The sequence below is a fragment of the Chrysemys picta genome, chromosome 8, assembly GCF_011386835.1.
Source record: "Chrysemys picta bellii isolate R12L10 chromosome 8, ASM1138683v2, whole genome shotgun sequence".
In the NCBI taxonomy this organism is placed as follows: domain Eukaryota; kingdom Metazoa; phylum Chordata; order Testudines; family Emydidae; genus Chrysemys; species Chrysemys picta.
In genome coordinates this window covers 28,674,687-28,688,924 of record NC_088798.1, presented here as the reverse complement: position 1 = coordinate 28,688,924, position 14,238 = coordinate 28,674,687, and the positions used below count along the sequence as shown (strand labels likewise).

General features: G+C 41.2%; 1 protein-coding gene across 9 annotated transcripts in view; it reads right to left on the bottom strand.

Moving 5' to 3' along the window:
* Nucleotides 1-14,238, bottom strand: part of DNASE2B (deoxyribonuclease 2 beta) — a 47,305-nt gene that overhangs the window by 22,250 nt on the left and 10,817 nt on the right. For 3 of the 9 annotated variants that reach the window (XM_065554123.1, XM_065554128.1, XM_065554125.1), the window contains exon 3: nucleotides 1,125-1,245. The exons of 1 other annotated variant lie outside the window; for it this stretch is intronic. In XM_065554123.1, coding sequence (XP_065410195.1) covers nucleotides 1,125-1,135 — 11 coding nt within the window. In that variant the 5' untranslated portion in view covers nucleotides 1,136-1,245. Of the gene's footprint in view, nucleotides 1-1,124; nucleotides 1,246-4,917; nucleotides 5,111-11,061; nucleotides 11,193-14,238 lie in introns of those variants that run through there. 5 more of the 9 variants (XM_065554124.1, XM_065554126.1, XM_065554129.1 and 2 more) reach the window with 4 other exon arrangements.

The window sequence follows — 14,238 nt, the reverse complement described above, 5'->3', positions numbered from 1 at the left end:
ACAAAGCTTTCATGAGCCAAAGGAAAGTCATGATTAAGTTAATTGATTCAACATTTAACAACTGATGGCATAAAATAGGGGATTTAATCTTTTGATAAACATTTCATAGGTGCTCAGACATTGTAATAAGTTTAAGACAATAGATAAGAAGATACGATAAGAAAAGATAAAATAAGATAAGATAAAGAAATGCCCCAGGTAGCAGAGGAGCTGCTTAAATTGAGGCGGTGATACTTGACAGTCAGGAACATAAACTACAAAAGAACAGCCATACTGTGTCAGACCAAAGGTCAATCTAGCCCAGTATCCTCTCTTCCAGCAGTGGCTAATGCCAGGTGCCCCAGAGGGAATTAACAGAACAGGTAATCATGAAGTGATCCATCCCCTGTCGCCCATTCCCAGTTTCTGGCAAACTGAGGCTAAGGACACTATCCCTGTCTATCCTGGCTAATAGGCATTGATGGATCTAGTCTCCATGAATTTATCTAGCTCTTTTTTGAACCCTGTTTTAGTCTTGGCCTTCACAACATCCTCTGGCAAGGAGTTCCACGGGTTGCTGTGCGTTATGTGAAGAAATACTTCCCTTTGTTTTAAACCTGCTGACAATTTCATTTGGTGACTCCTAGTTCTTGTGTTATGAGAAGGAGTAAATAACACTTCCTTATTTACTTTCTCCACATGAGTCATGATTTTATAGACCTCTATCAGATCCCTCCCTAAGTCATCTCTTTTCCAAGCTGAAAAGTCCCAGTCTTATTAATCTCTCCTCATAAGGAAGGCGTTCCATACCCTAATCATTTTTGTTGCCCTTTTCTGAACCTTTTCCAATTCCAATATATCTTTTTTGAGATGCGGGAACCACATCTGCATGCAGTATTCAAGATGTGGGCATACCATGGATTTATATAGAAGCAATATGATATTTTCTGTCTTATTATCTATCCCTTTCCTAATGATTCCCAACATTCTGTTTGCTTTTTTGACTGCCACTGCACATTGAGTTGATGTTTTCAGTGAACTATCCACAATGACTCCAAGATCTCTTTCTTGAGTTGTAACAGCCAATTTAGACCCCATCATTTTATATGCTAGGAGAATGAAACTAGGAGTTTCATGGCTCATACCTGCAATGCATGACTATTTACATAGGACTGACTAAACTCCTTCAGTCCTGTCCATGGATTCATGAGGCTCTCCTTGGAAATATTATCCGAGAGCAGTCTTTTCTTTAGTTGCTCTGAAGTCCTGGTAAGAAATGGAGTAAATTATTGGAAATTAGAGTTACAACTCCTTAGACAAGCTAAAACAGTAACAAAAATAATGCAAAGAATAAAAATTAGAATGTTATATGCAATATAAAATATGATTATTTCAGATGACATAATCTGTTTTAATATCTTATACACAAAGTGGCCAATATTTCAAAAGTAAAAAAATTCCATTACAGTCTTTTAAAAAAAAAATTTAGTCTTACAAAGGCAAGAGCTACAACAGCTAAGAGATAGTGATTCGGACACTTTCAGAGTCTATACAGAGCTGGAGTTAGGACTGTTCAAATGAAGTTTTGAAAATCACTGACAGAGAATAAATATGAAACCTCATGATTAGAGCTGGTCAGGAAATTGGTTTTCCTCTAAAAAAAAAAAGTCAAATTTTACAAAAAAGAAGTATTTTGTTTTCTGCAAAAAAAATTCAACAAAAAACATTTTATGTGGAAAGCAGACATTTTTCATGAAAAAATTTGTTTTGTCAAAAATTCAATTTTCTATCAAAAAACAGTTTTTATGGGAAACATAAGAACAGCCGTACCGGGTCAGACCAAAGGTCCATCTAGCCCAGTATCCTGTCTACCGACAGTGGCCAATGCCAGGTGCCCCAGAGGGAGTGGACCTAACAGGCAATGATCAAGTGATCTCTCTCCTGCCATCCATCTCCATCCTCTGACAAACAGAGGCTAGGGACACCATTCCTTACCCATCCTGGCTAATAGCCATTAATGGACTTAACCACCATGAATTTATACAGTTCTCTTTTAAACGCTGTTATAGTCCTAGCCTTCACAACCTCCCCAGGTAAGGAGTTCCACAAGTTGACAGTGCGCTGCATGAAGAAGAACTTCCTTGTATTTGTTTTAAACCTGCTGCCTATTAATTTCATTTGGTGACCCCAGTTCTTGTATTATGGGAATAAGTAAATCACTTTTCCTTATACACTTTCTCCACATCACTCATGATTTTATATACCTCTATCATATCCCCCCTTAGTCTCCTCTTTTCCAAGCTGAAAAGTCCTAGCCTCTTTAATCTCTCCTCATATGGGAGCCATTCCAAACCCCTAATAATTTTAGCTCTAGTGCCAGTATATCTTTTTTGAGATGAGGAGACCACATCTGTACACAGTATTCGAGATGTGGGCGTACCATTGATTTATATAAAGGCAATAATATATTCTCAGTCTTATTCTCTATCCCCTTTTTAATGATTCCTAACATCCTGTTTGCTTTTTTGACCGCCTCTGCACACTGCGTGGACATCTTCAGAGAACTATCCACAATGACTCCATCCATATTCATGATGCCATTTTTACGCAATCATTTTTCAGAATAAGAGCACCCTGGAAAGATTATATCCCACTCCCAATCCCTTGAGCCATCCAGTCCCTACCAGCAGAAAGAAGTTTATCCGTGTCTGGTTTAGAAGAGTAGACTCTTTTTTGGACCTGTAGCGTCTCAGTTTGGGAGACATCTGCGTGTAGTTACATGGTTGATTCCACATGCTGTACATACATCGTATTGATATGTATGTGGGGCATGTGGACTTCTCAACTGTCACTAATGATAACTCTTAAGTATCTGAATAGAAAGATTTGTGACACATCAATCATTCATGCACCTGAAAGTTGCTGTCACCTGGCACCAAACGAAAAACTAGCTTCTCTTGCTCAGAAAAAATCTTATTCCCATAGTGAAACAAAAATTAATTTTCAGTTATCAGTGTAATTAAAAGGATTAGATGCATGAAACTTCCCAGTGTGATCATCCAAAAGAGCATCTCAAATAAAAAGTCCAGAAATCTCCTGGTTGGTATTCAGAATACTATGATCCTCACAATGCTACAGGGATCTGCAGTAGTAAATTTTAGATGTAGCACTGGAGGTCAAGACTGAAAGTACCTACTGTCAACTTGAAGCTGTGGGTACAAAAACCAATATCTGCATGTAATCCAAATTGCAAGTGTTCACGCTGGCTACTTGCCATCCAAATCTAACACATGAGAATTTATATTGGAATAGATGTGAAATAGGGACTTTTGACAGGGTTCTAGTCTATGTACAGTGTATTTCCTACAATACTACTTTCCATTCATAGGTAAGAAAAGCCCTCCTAATCACCCTCTTGTGCCACATCACTAATGGCTCAATTCAATTCCCATTGAAGTCAATGGGAGTCCTTCCTCTGATTTCAGTGAGAGCTGAAACAAGTCCTAGCTCTTTCTAACAGGCTGATCTAAAAAGGTAAGGTGCGGAGTGCTCTCAACTCCCATGACTTTAATGGGAGCTGGTTTGGAAGTTTGCCACTCCTTAAAGGGGGGCTCAACACCTTTTCAGGATTAAACTCTAACTTCTAATGTATAGAATTTGATTCTCAGTCACATATGTCTGTGTGCTTAATTTTAAAAAATACCTAGGGATCACACAAATGCATAACATTGCACCTTGGAGTGAATGCTCTATGGCTGGGCAATTGACATCAGCTTGTTTTTTGTTATGATTAAAACTGCCTTATTTAAATTCTGTGGGCCTGATTTTTCACAGCTGCTGAGCACCCACAGCTCCCATCGACTTCAGCTGAAGTTGTGAGTGTTCAAGTGTTTCTGAAAATAAGGCTCGGAGTGGTAGATTGTCAGTTGGTGTGAACTGGCGTAGCTCCAATGTGGAGTTGTGTCAATTTACACCAGCTGATGATCTGGACTGAGCAGTTTGTATTTGAATACAGAGCACCTCCGCAAAATATGAAGTTGCATCAGAATTGCTAAATATCTTAAATAAAATGCTTATTTACAATATTATAGGGTTGGGAGGTCGTCTGGGCAGGAAGGCAGGGGAAAGGGCTTAATACAAGGCCTGTGTACAATAAAATGCTTAGTCAGTAATTTTAGATCTTTACTTTCAAACAATATTTTTAAGGGACACTGTTCATGAGAGTGTCCTTGAGGCATTTTCTGGGCCACCAGACTCTGGGGAATACTCACCCTCTCACCAGAAGGCTGTCAATGATATTCAGATGCTCACCCTGGCGAGAATTCCACAGGTATCTTTTTCACCATTTAGTATTTAGCTCATGAAACAAATACAGTCGTGGGATCCATTGAGACATTCAGGCTGAGCCTATTTGTCTAGATAACCTAAGTAAAATATGAAACTGCCTGAAGGGGCAGCTAGCTGTTTTGGAAAAATAAGAATGCAGAGAAAATGCAGAGCACTTCCTATGAAGATAATGGGAGTAAAGGGCATTCAGAACTTCACAGGAGTAGACTCAGAAACGAAAGGGAGGAATGCTACAAAATAACGTTCAAGTGTTTCTAAAATGGGTCTATTTTATCCTCTGCTGCACTCCCCTTTCTTTTGTGACCTTTCAATTGTTTTTCTTTATAACTGATGGAAACTTTATCAGACTGTCATGTTGGAAAGTAGTGGCACACCTATTTTATGGTTTCAGATACAGGAGACTGAAGTCATCTTGAACAACTTTTATTATGACATCATAGACATGAAGAAACAGGGACTGACTAACAACAAGATGGTGAGGGAATGTTTAAAATATTAAATGCATGGGGCCATCTACAAAACACGACCCACTAGAAAAGGAACTGTAGCCAGGTAATTTAAATAGAATAGACATAAGTGGTTAATCCTCACATTATGAGGGGAAGGGTGGGGAAAATGGAGTGTCTCTGTCCTATAAAGTTCAATCTTGCATGTAAGGGAGTTTTGCCTGCATATAGAGGGCAGGATCACGCTGATCATCTTCAGGGTGCTGTTGATAAGGGCTCATATAGATTATTGTAGAGTGGAATCCACTGTAGATCAAAGAACGTTTTTCTAATTGCCACTAAGGAAAGCATTATTGAAATAGGATTAATTACTCTTTTCTCTATTGAATTTTATTCTTAATGAGGATGTTGACCTGCAAGGTGCTTTGCTCATAACAAATCCTAAATAGGTCCTACACATTATTATTATGGTTAATTAATGTTCATACATGAATGTATTCCTCCTGTTAACACTAACATTAATTTATAAGCATGAAACCAAATCCTTAGGTGGTGTAAACTGGCATGACTTCAATGGACTACACTGATTTACATAGCTTAGGCTGTGACACAATGTTTGTAAATTTAATAAGAGAGAATTATTACTTGCATTTCCAATGTAAATTCAATTGGACACTGATTTCTTCATGAAGCAAATGATTAAATAAAACCAAATTTTACCTACCTATATATTACATCTTCTTTACGATATTAATAGTACAAACAGTGACGAATTTCCACGTAAGTGTTCTGATTACACAGCTGTTGCATTATTGCTAATCAAACCACCAGTTATGGGGATTATGCAGTTATACAATTGTTTCTGTGTTAATCACTGAAATGCTTAAAGGTATTGGGCCATCTCTGTAGGGTTCTTCAGATCTTCTTTAATTTAATAATATTGTCATGATTTTTGAGCAGGCAGGAGTCAACCCAAGAAGTGAGCTAATGCTTTTGTTGGGGGGGAAATAGGTAGACAAAGTCTACTTTACTTACAACTCAGTTAAAATGTTTAGTTACACCAGGACATACCCTTGTGCAGAGATATTAAATAGGAAGATAATCCCTTTTACACCTACGTGCTCACAACATGCAGCTGACACAGCCACAAGCTAAACTGTGCTCAACTCCCATCAGCTTGTAATTGCTGCCTTTAGTTTCCAAGGGCAGGATTTTCAAAAACACCTGAGTGACACAGGTGCTTAAATCCAATGGGACTTCTGCGTAAGTCACTTAAAAGTGCTTTTGAAAATCCCAACCCAAAAGCCTTTGCACATTAAATTCCTCATGCAATACATTTAGATATGTTTTCTCTACTGAGTAGGATCACATGCTGTGGGTGGCACTGAAAATTGGGGAACACATCCTGAATGGATGCTTGGGAAACTGAGGTTGCTTTGATGTTATACACCCCTCCCTGGTCTGTTGCATGAGCAGCATAATTACACTACATGCAAATATGGGCCTGCAGGGCCCTGAAGGTTAACTAATCTGAGGGAAGGAAGTTCATAGATCAAAGATCTCATGGAGAACACACCCATTGTCATCAGCTTGCATTCTTTAATATTGAGGGTGTGTCAGCTGATCTCCATTGATCTCAAATGCAGTAGGATGGCATGGGGAAGCTGATGATATCAGGGCTGGCTCCAGGGTTTTGGCCGCCCCAAGCAGCCAAACAAACAAACAAACAAAAAGCGGATACAGACTAACACGGCTGCTACTCTAAAAAAAAAAGCCGCGATCGTGATCTGCGGTGGCAATTCGGCGGGAGGTCCTTCGCTCCGAGCAGGAGTGAGGGACCATCCGCCGAATTGCCGCTGAACAGCTGGACATGGCGCCCCTCTCTGAAGTGGCCACCCCAAGCACCTGCTTGGTAAGCTGGTGCCTGGAGCCGGCCCTGGGTGATATCTTACCAGGTAGGCAAGTCCCAAACTGTTTAGGGCCTTATAGGTTAAAGTCAACAACCTGGATTCCATTTGAAAACTTATAGGCAGGCAGAGCAATGGTATAATATTTGCTCCTGATGTAAAACCCCTCTTAATAAGCACAGTATTGACAACCTCGAGAGATCAAAATTTAGAAGTCGGACCCCTCAAGAGATCAAAAATAATGAATTATGGAATCCTTCCCCTTAAGTTTCATTCCTAAATATATTCCTAATACCTGAAGATTTCCTGGCAACAAGGCAGCATGATTTTAATGTGCAGCTTTGGTTGCTAAAACATTGATTCTGCAAAATGGAAAAGTCAATCCCCATCAAATATTGATGCCTGACCCAGTGATATGGCTGACCACACAGCTAATGCACGACTAGCATTCCACAGAAAGGAAATGCCTGAAAAATTCAAAGGAATTTGGGCTGACATGTTAGAGGTCTGTGTTTAATGTGAACCCTGAAGATAGATATGTTGCTTCCCCTTCCCTCCTTTTATCCTAATTCTCTTCATTTACTTGTGTATGATGAATAAACTGGTATTTTGGTATATATTGTAGTATTTGAAAAAAATAATAAATTCAGAAATCCAGAAATTTTTAAGAAAGATTAAATAGTGTGTTTTAATTTTTGAATTTGCCCTGCCCATTCCCAGTGTGGCTGTGCCAATTACTGATGCCCACTCTACCAATAACATTAAGGTGACTGTGGCCCCTGTTGCAGGAGTTCTGAACACCACATCTGCTCATCCCCAGCTCAGCAATTAATATCAGCCCCAATCCCATAAATTCAGCTCCCCCGCTCTGTTTCCCCTGGGCGTCCTTCACCTCCCCTCCCTGGCTTGGAGGGGCTACAGTGGGATTCCCTCTCCCTTTTCCCAGGCTGAGAGAGGCAGCTCCATGGGCATTTCACCCTATGGTTACCACCTTTGAAATGAAAAAAACCTGGCACCCCCACACACAAATGGCAAGCCCACCGCAACCCTAACACTCAAGGCAACTCTGCAACACCCCCCTTCAACAGCCACTTATAGTATCTAGAGAGGTAACATATATAGATAAGCTTGATAACATCATTGATAAACAGGCGTTTGTTTGATCAGGACATTTTGCCAGACAGTTTTTGTAGTTGGTTTTGTTTAACCAGTTGTCATTGAATGTGCAGTTTCTGATGTGAGCTTTTTTTCCCTCCCCAGGGCATAGTAGAATCACTTGCACCATCACCGTGATCTTCCATTATTTAATAGCCCTTGCACGTCTCCTCACTTTACAAGATCAAACCCTCTCTCTCACACACACACACACACACACATATATATATATATATATATATAAAATTCCTTTCCCTTCCTGGTATTTATCCCTCTGATATATTTAAAGAGAGCAATCATATCTCCCCTCAGCCTTCTTTTGGTTAGGGTAAACAAACCGAGCTCCTTGAGTCTCCTTTCATACGACAGGTTTTCCATTCCTCGGATCATCCTAGTGGCCCTTCTCTGTACCTGTTCCAGTTTGAGTTCATCCTTTTTAAACATGGGAGACCAGAACTGCACACAGTACTCCAAATGAGGTCTCACCAGTGCCTTGTATAACGGAAGCAGCACCTCCTTATCCCTACTAGATATACCTCGCCTAATGCATCCCAAGACCGCATTAGCTTTTTTCAAGGCCACATCACATTGCCGACACATAGCCATTCCCAACAGGAAGGAAAAGCAACTTACCAAATCAATCTGTCCCCACTCTTAACTTGTGCACTGCCCAAGGGCTCTCACTACTACATTGAATGACCCCGGTGTGGAGCTATTGTTTCATCAGAACGACTTGCTCACAAACTTTGTTTTTAAAGTTACCAGCCTTTCATTAGACTAGAGTGTTGGTGAAAGGTGCTGGACTGAACCTTGGCACTTGAACTTCTCAAGTCATCCACAGAACTGGGCAGTGGACAGCGAGAGGGCACAGTAGCTCACTCTCTATGCCCAGTCAGTCCTCGTGTCTCTGTATCAGGGGGTAGCCGTGTTAGTCTGTATCTACAAAAACAACAAAGAGTCTGGTGGCACCTTAAAGACTAACAGATTTATTTGGGCATAAGCTTTCGTGAGTAAAAACCTCACTTCTTCGGATGCATCCCAAAGCTTATGCCCAAATAAATCTGTTAGTCTTTAAGGTGCCACCAGACTCTTTGTTGTTCGTGTCTCTGCTGAGGCAGCAACGTACAACACCACCAATGCCATTGCGTACATCAGGCTCAGAGACTAGTCTCCTCCCTACTCACATGGTGCTTTTGAACTAAAATCAATTCATGGGAGCAGAAGGAGCTGCTTCTTCTGGTGTGCACGTCAGTGAGCAGACTGGAATACTGACTAGAACAAAATTTCTCTGCCTCAGCTCAGCCTCATACTTCAACATTTCAATTTAGATTTGAAACCAAAGGCAAAAGCTGGTTGAGATCTGAGGCGGATTAAGATCTACTGAGGCTCTGTGCACAAAGAACATTTAGGGCCCCCCACACCTCATTAAAAACACAAATGTATCAAAATGCATTAATACAAAGATTCCATTCAATGTTTACACACTGCATTAATAATAAAGCAAATCATATCCCAATTCACTATGCCTAAATTAACTGTTCAATTTTTCCACACAGAAAATGAATATGGCTAGATATTATCCATACCATTACACAAAGGTGTTCGCTGCTAATTTGGACAACGCTGATGTTATAAGACTCAGTCGTTCGCAGGTCAAGTGGTTCTTTCATCTCCCCCAATTTTCTTAAACCTGACCATTATGCATTTTCCACCTATTGATCCTGTTACAGTCCAGTTTTTCTACTGTGGAAGCAAAGAGGTCTGAAGGACAACAGTCATAATTCCAGAAAGAAACTTAATTAAAAGAAATAATCCTAACCTGAGGTAAAATTACTCTATTATTAAGAACTTTAAGTTTCAGTCAACAGTGAGAACTGGTTTAAAACAAAGTTTGAAATTGATCACATACACTATGAAAAAATGTTGAAAGAATGGGACCTGTGCCAAAGTGACTCTTGGCTTTCTGCCAAAGGCAATTCATGTCAAACTATTGGAAAGTCAACATTTTCCCAATTAAGTTTTGGGACTAACTATTTCAGCTAATTAAAATTAGTTTATATGTATATATTAAAACACACTGTTAAGAATAAGACAGGTTCTGATTAGCCAGAGCACACAACAGGATGTTCCATCATTACTAAGCCAATGAGAATATAATTTTTCCAGTAATACTGCAGAGACAGAATATTCATCACTCTATTATACCAATGCCTTATCATCTGGGTAATGGAGGGAAAAAACGTCACTGGAACTGAAGGTCCTCACAAGATCAATGTCTCCCACTTCTATAACTATCTGGGTTTGTCCTTTATGTTTTATCCCCCAGTCAGGCTTGGCTTTGGCATTCATGTAGCAACAGATGACCGTTAGCCCATGACAACAGTTGATTCCACTGACAATCTTTGTTAAGTAAGGTTGGGTGGGTCACAATTCATTTGTGAAATTCATAATGAGTGAGTTGGGTCTGGAAGTTGTGGACCAGTGTAAACAGTACCACATCGGTCCATGCTGGGTGAATGGGGAAATATACATAAAGATCTTAAAAGTACCATCTGGGGTAAATAGCACTAGTGTCTTTCATCCAATGCTAAGGTGGGAGAACTATACTATGGAAGACCTCATACCAGCTGAGCAGGTGGGTAAATAATGGCATATTACAATGTGCATGGCAAGAATCCACACTAAGATCCAAAGGCTGTGAACCACATGCGTGGGGAGGTGGTATCCACAAAGATCTCAGGGGTTAGGAGGGGGGGTAAATAGGGCTACATCATGACATATTAGGATGGGTTAAATAATGCTGCATTGTGAGATGCAGGGATATGGGCATCCAAAGGCCTCCAAACTGGATGGAGGCATAAAAAACTCAAAGCCTCTATCTTACTATATATTTTGCAATCACCAAAAGACACAGGGAAAAAAAAAACTGGAAGAGGAGGGGAGAGAATAGGTCCTGCCTGGGGGGAGAGAAATGATTGAACATTGAGAGGCAAGGAAGAGGCGAAGGGGGCTCCGATGGTACGTGTGTCAGGGTGGGGGGATTGGGGGCTTTCATGTTTCTCCTCTTGAGCAGGACAGCAGAGAGTTCCCCCCGCCCTTGACTCCCTGTGTGCTTATGGGGGTTGCATTTCCTTGGGGGCTGCCACTGTGGTTGAGGTAGCAGGGATTTCCCCAGCTCCCCTGGCTGTGGGAAGCTCCCCATTCCAGCGGTCCCCTATTCCTCTTACCGTCTATGTTCTCCCGGTCGCTGATGTGCTGCACGGGGGCGCCATTTCAGATTTTGGTGGGGGTAGCAACTTTAACCGTGATTCCAGGGGCTACCTAGAAACTCTTTTTTTTTTTTTTTTTTTTTGCAGCTAATAACTTAGAAATTTGCTGACAGGAGCACTGTATCTAATTCCTATAGAAAGAAAGAAAATTAAATAATATTAAACCCATTGAACTCTAGTACTAACATGTTCTGACATCTTGTGTCAAGTCACTTAAGGGACTCTGGTTAGGTTTAAAATTTTAATATATATTCTTATTTTGTTACTAACTCTTGAATACAACAACTGAAACACCTGTAGAAAAATCTAAATAACTTTCTATCACTTTTTTTTGGCAGTTAACCAAGCTTGGAATAGATTATTTAACTTTTGGAAACAATCTACTACAGCAAGGCCCCAGGAATTTATACTGCACTTGCCTGGACTCTAGGGGTGTTAACCCACTGCAAGTAATAGACTAGAAACTGACTTTAAAAACAGGAGTGAAACTGACACTTTGAAGTCACTTTCACAGTATTGCCAACCCCAAATGTTCAAAAATCATGAATCAGGTTCCCAAAAATCATGGGATTGGCTTTAAAATCATGAGTTTATGTAAAAATAATAGCTTTGGTGTTCTTTTTATTTGCCTTCTGCTTTTTGAGCCTTGAGGGTGCACTGGGGTGACATTTTGAAGCTTTCTCCACAGGCATGAAGGTTTGAAATTTCATTTTTCTTTAAGAATGAAGGCTGAAATCATCACATATCCACTTGACTCCAGGAGCTGGGCTTTAAGGAAAACAATAATTATCATGAGACTCATGACAATATCATGAGAGTTGGCAACACTGCTTTCACTTCTGTTTAAGGCTAGTTACTTTCCAGAAGGCCCTTAAAAATGACACTACAGTGATTGAGTTGCAGTTCTCACAGGAGAATATTTAAAACCAAAAACCAAGAAAATTACTCATTTTAAAGTTGAGAAAAAAATTGAGACTGCAGCTGGTGAGATATATCAGGGCCACTGCAGGCAGGAAAGGAAAATGAACAGGCACAGGGGCTCTGGGCAGCTCTTCCTCTTGAAAAAAAGTTGGAGAGTCAAATCTTCTAGTCCTTAATCAAGTAAAACTTCTACTGCCATCAACACCTCCCCTAATAGATATTAACATCACAGTGAACATGTGCTCAATAACTATACACTTCATACTTAAATATCTGAGCCAAGTTATCCAGGGCTACACATCTTATACACATTGGCTCAGGAACTACATTTTCTGGCATATTTTGAACAGTGCTGAGCACACAGATGGTGCCCAGTGAATAATACAACTCATGACAATAATCGTTGTCTTTATGGATGAAATTTCTGTTCTTTGTTCTGGAATTGGCCTGAATGCAACTGAAACCCTAAGAATTTGAGGCATAAACACATTTGATACTCATATGACACTCTCATTCCTTCCTTTTCTCAAACTCAGCACAAAAAATGACAAAACAAAATGGTTTTCAGTTAAAATCTAAAACTGCACAGCAGGCATTGCTCTACAACACAGCCTTGGGCAGAACCTGCCACCCCTTGTGAGTTAAGTGATCTCCTCTCATCTGACTCTCATTCTCTCTTTCTTCATCTTTCCTGACCTCTGTGCTGCTTTTCATGCTGTCAAACATGGCATCCTTCCTAATTGCCTGGAACAGATTGCTAGAGTCTCAGAACTGGCCTTCTTGGTTTTGCTCCCGTCTGTCAGTGTTCTCTTTTTTTGCAGCAGGCTGGTCCAGTGGATAGGGAGCTAACCCTGAGAAACCTGGGTTCTACTTTCCCCATGGATTTCCTGTATGACCTCAGGTCAGTCACAGTGCCTTAGGGACAGAGTTTCAAAGGTTTTTAGGCCTCCAGAGATGCAGCTACGCATCTAGTGGGGTTTACAAAGCACCTAGTCTTCTAGGCACTTTTGAAAAATCTAGGTGCCTAGATACCTTTGGAAATCTGCTCTTTAGTCTGTGTGTGCCTCAGTGCCCCATCTGTACAATGGGGATACTAGCACTGCTCTACCTCACAGAGGAGCTGTGAGGAGAAATAGGTAAGACATTGTGAGGCACTCAGATACTATGGTGATGGGGCCACATAAGTACCACAGGTAGAGTGGGAACCTCTCTATACCAGTGCTAGCTCTTCCCTGGGTTTTGGCCCCTTCTTTTCACTTACGTTTATATTCTGAAAAGAGGGAGGGGCGTTGTGTAACTCATAGGGGTTGGCTGTATTTCTTCTGAGTCCCCTGCATTCTCTCTTCAACACCCCAACCCCTGCAGAGGGAGGGATTCCTGTTTTACCAGCTTACCTAAGGCCTTCCAGATCCTTAATTTAATTACCAGCCCATTCTTATCTTAATCACCCTGCCCCTGCTTGTAAACAAAATACTGACTCCCTGTCCCAGGGGCACAAACTGGCGCAGCAGGTCTCCTTTGCAGAATTCACATTCCACATTAATGCTGTGCTGTCTCGAGCTCTGTCTGGGAGCACACCTCCTGGACGAAATTCAGAGGGGGGCAGAAGCTGCCCCTGCCCTCCCAAATGGCATGCCTGGTTGCAGCCTGTGTCCTTGCAGCTCAGCTCGGGATCAGGGTGGTAGGACTCCAGCTGGCAGTGGGCATTCTTGCACAGCTTGGGACTGGAGGAGACGCAGCAGGCAGTGTTCCCCATCCTCCTTCACCCCTTAGCTCCAGCTACCTGCGCACGGGAGGATGCAGGGGGAGCCCGTCACCAGCGGCAGCAAGAAGCCATGGGCAGTAGTGAAGAAAACAACAAGCAGGAGAGGAAGAGGCAGCTGCTGCTCCCTCCAGCCACACTCACCAACTGATCCCCCCACTGGCTCATCCAAGAAGCCTTGCCCCAAACACGGCCAGCAGAGCAGAGGATGCAGTAGCTAAACCATCCTGCCCTAGCATCATGAGATTTTTTTCCGGGGCCCCCAAATTGGCCAGGGACCTGTGTTTTAATTTGCCACTGGTTGAGATACTAAAATATAGATTAATATATAAATCGATACTACTAATAAATTGATACTAATATGCACTTGTCAACAATTATTTTGGGCTATTTTCAGTTATATGTCCCTAAAAATGAGAAACTGGTCTGTACTGTGGTTTTCAACTAATACA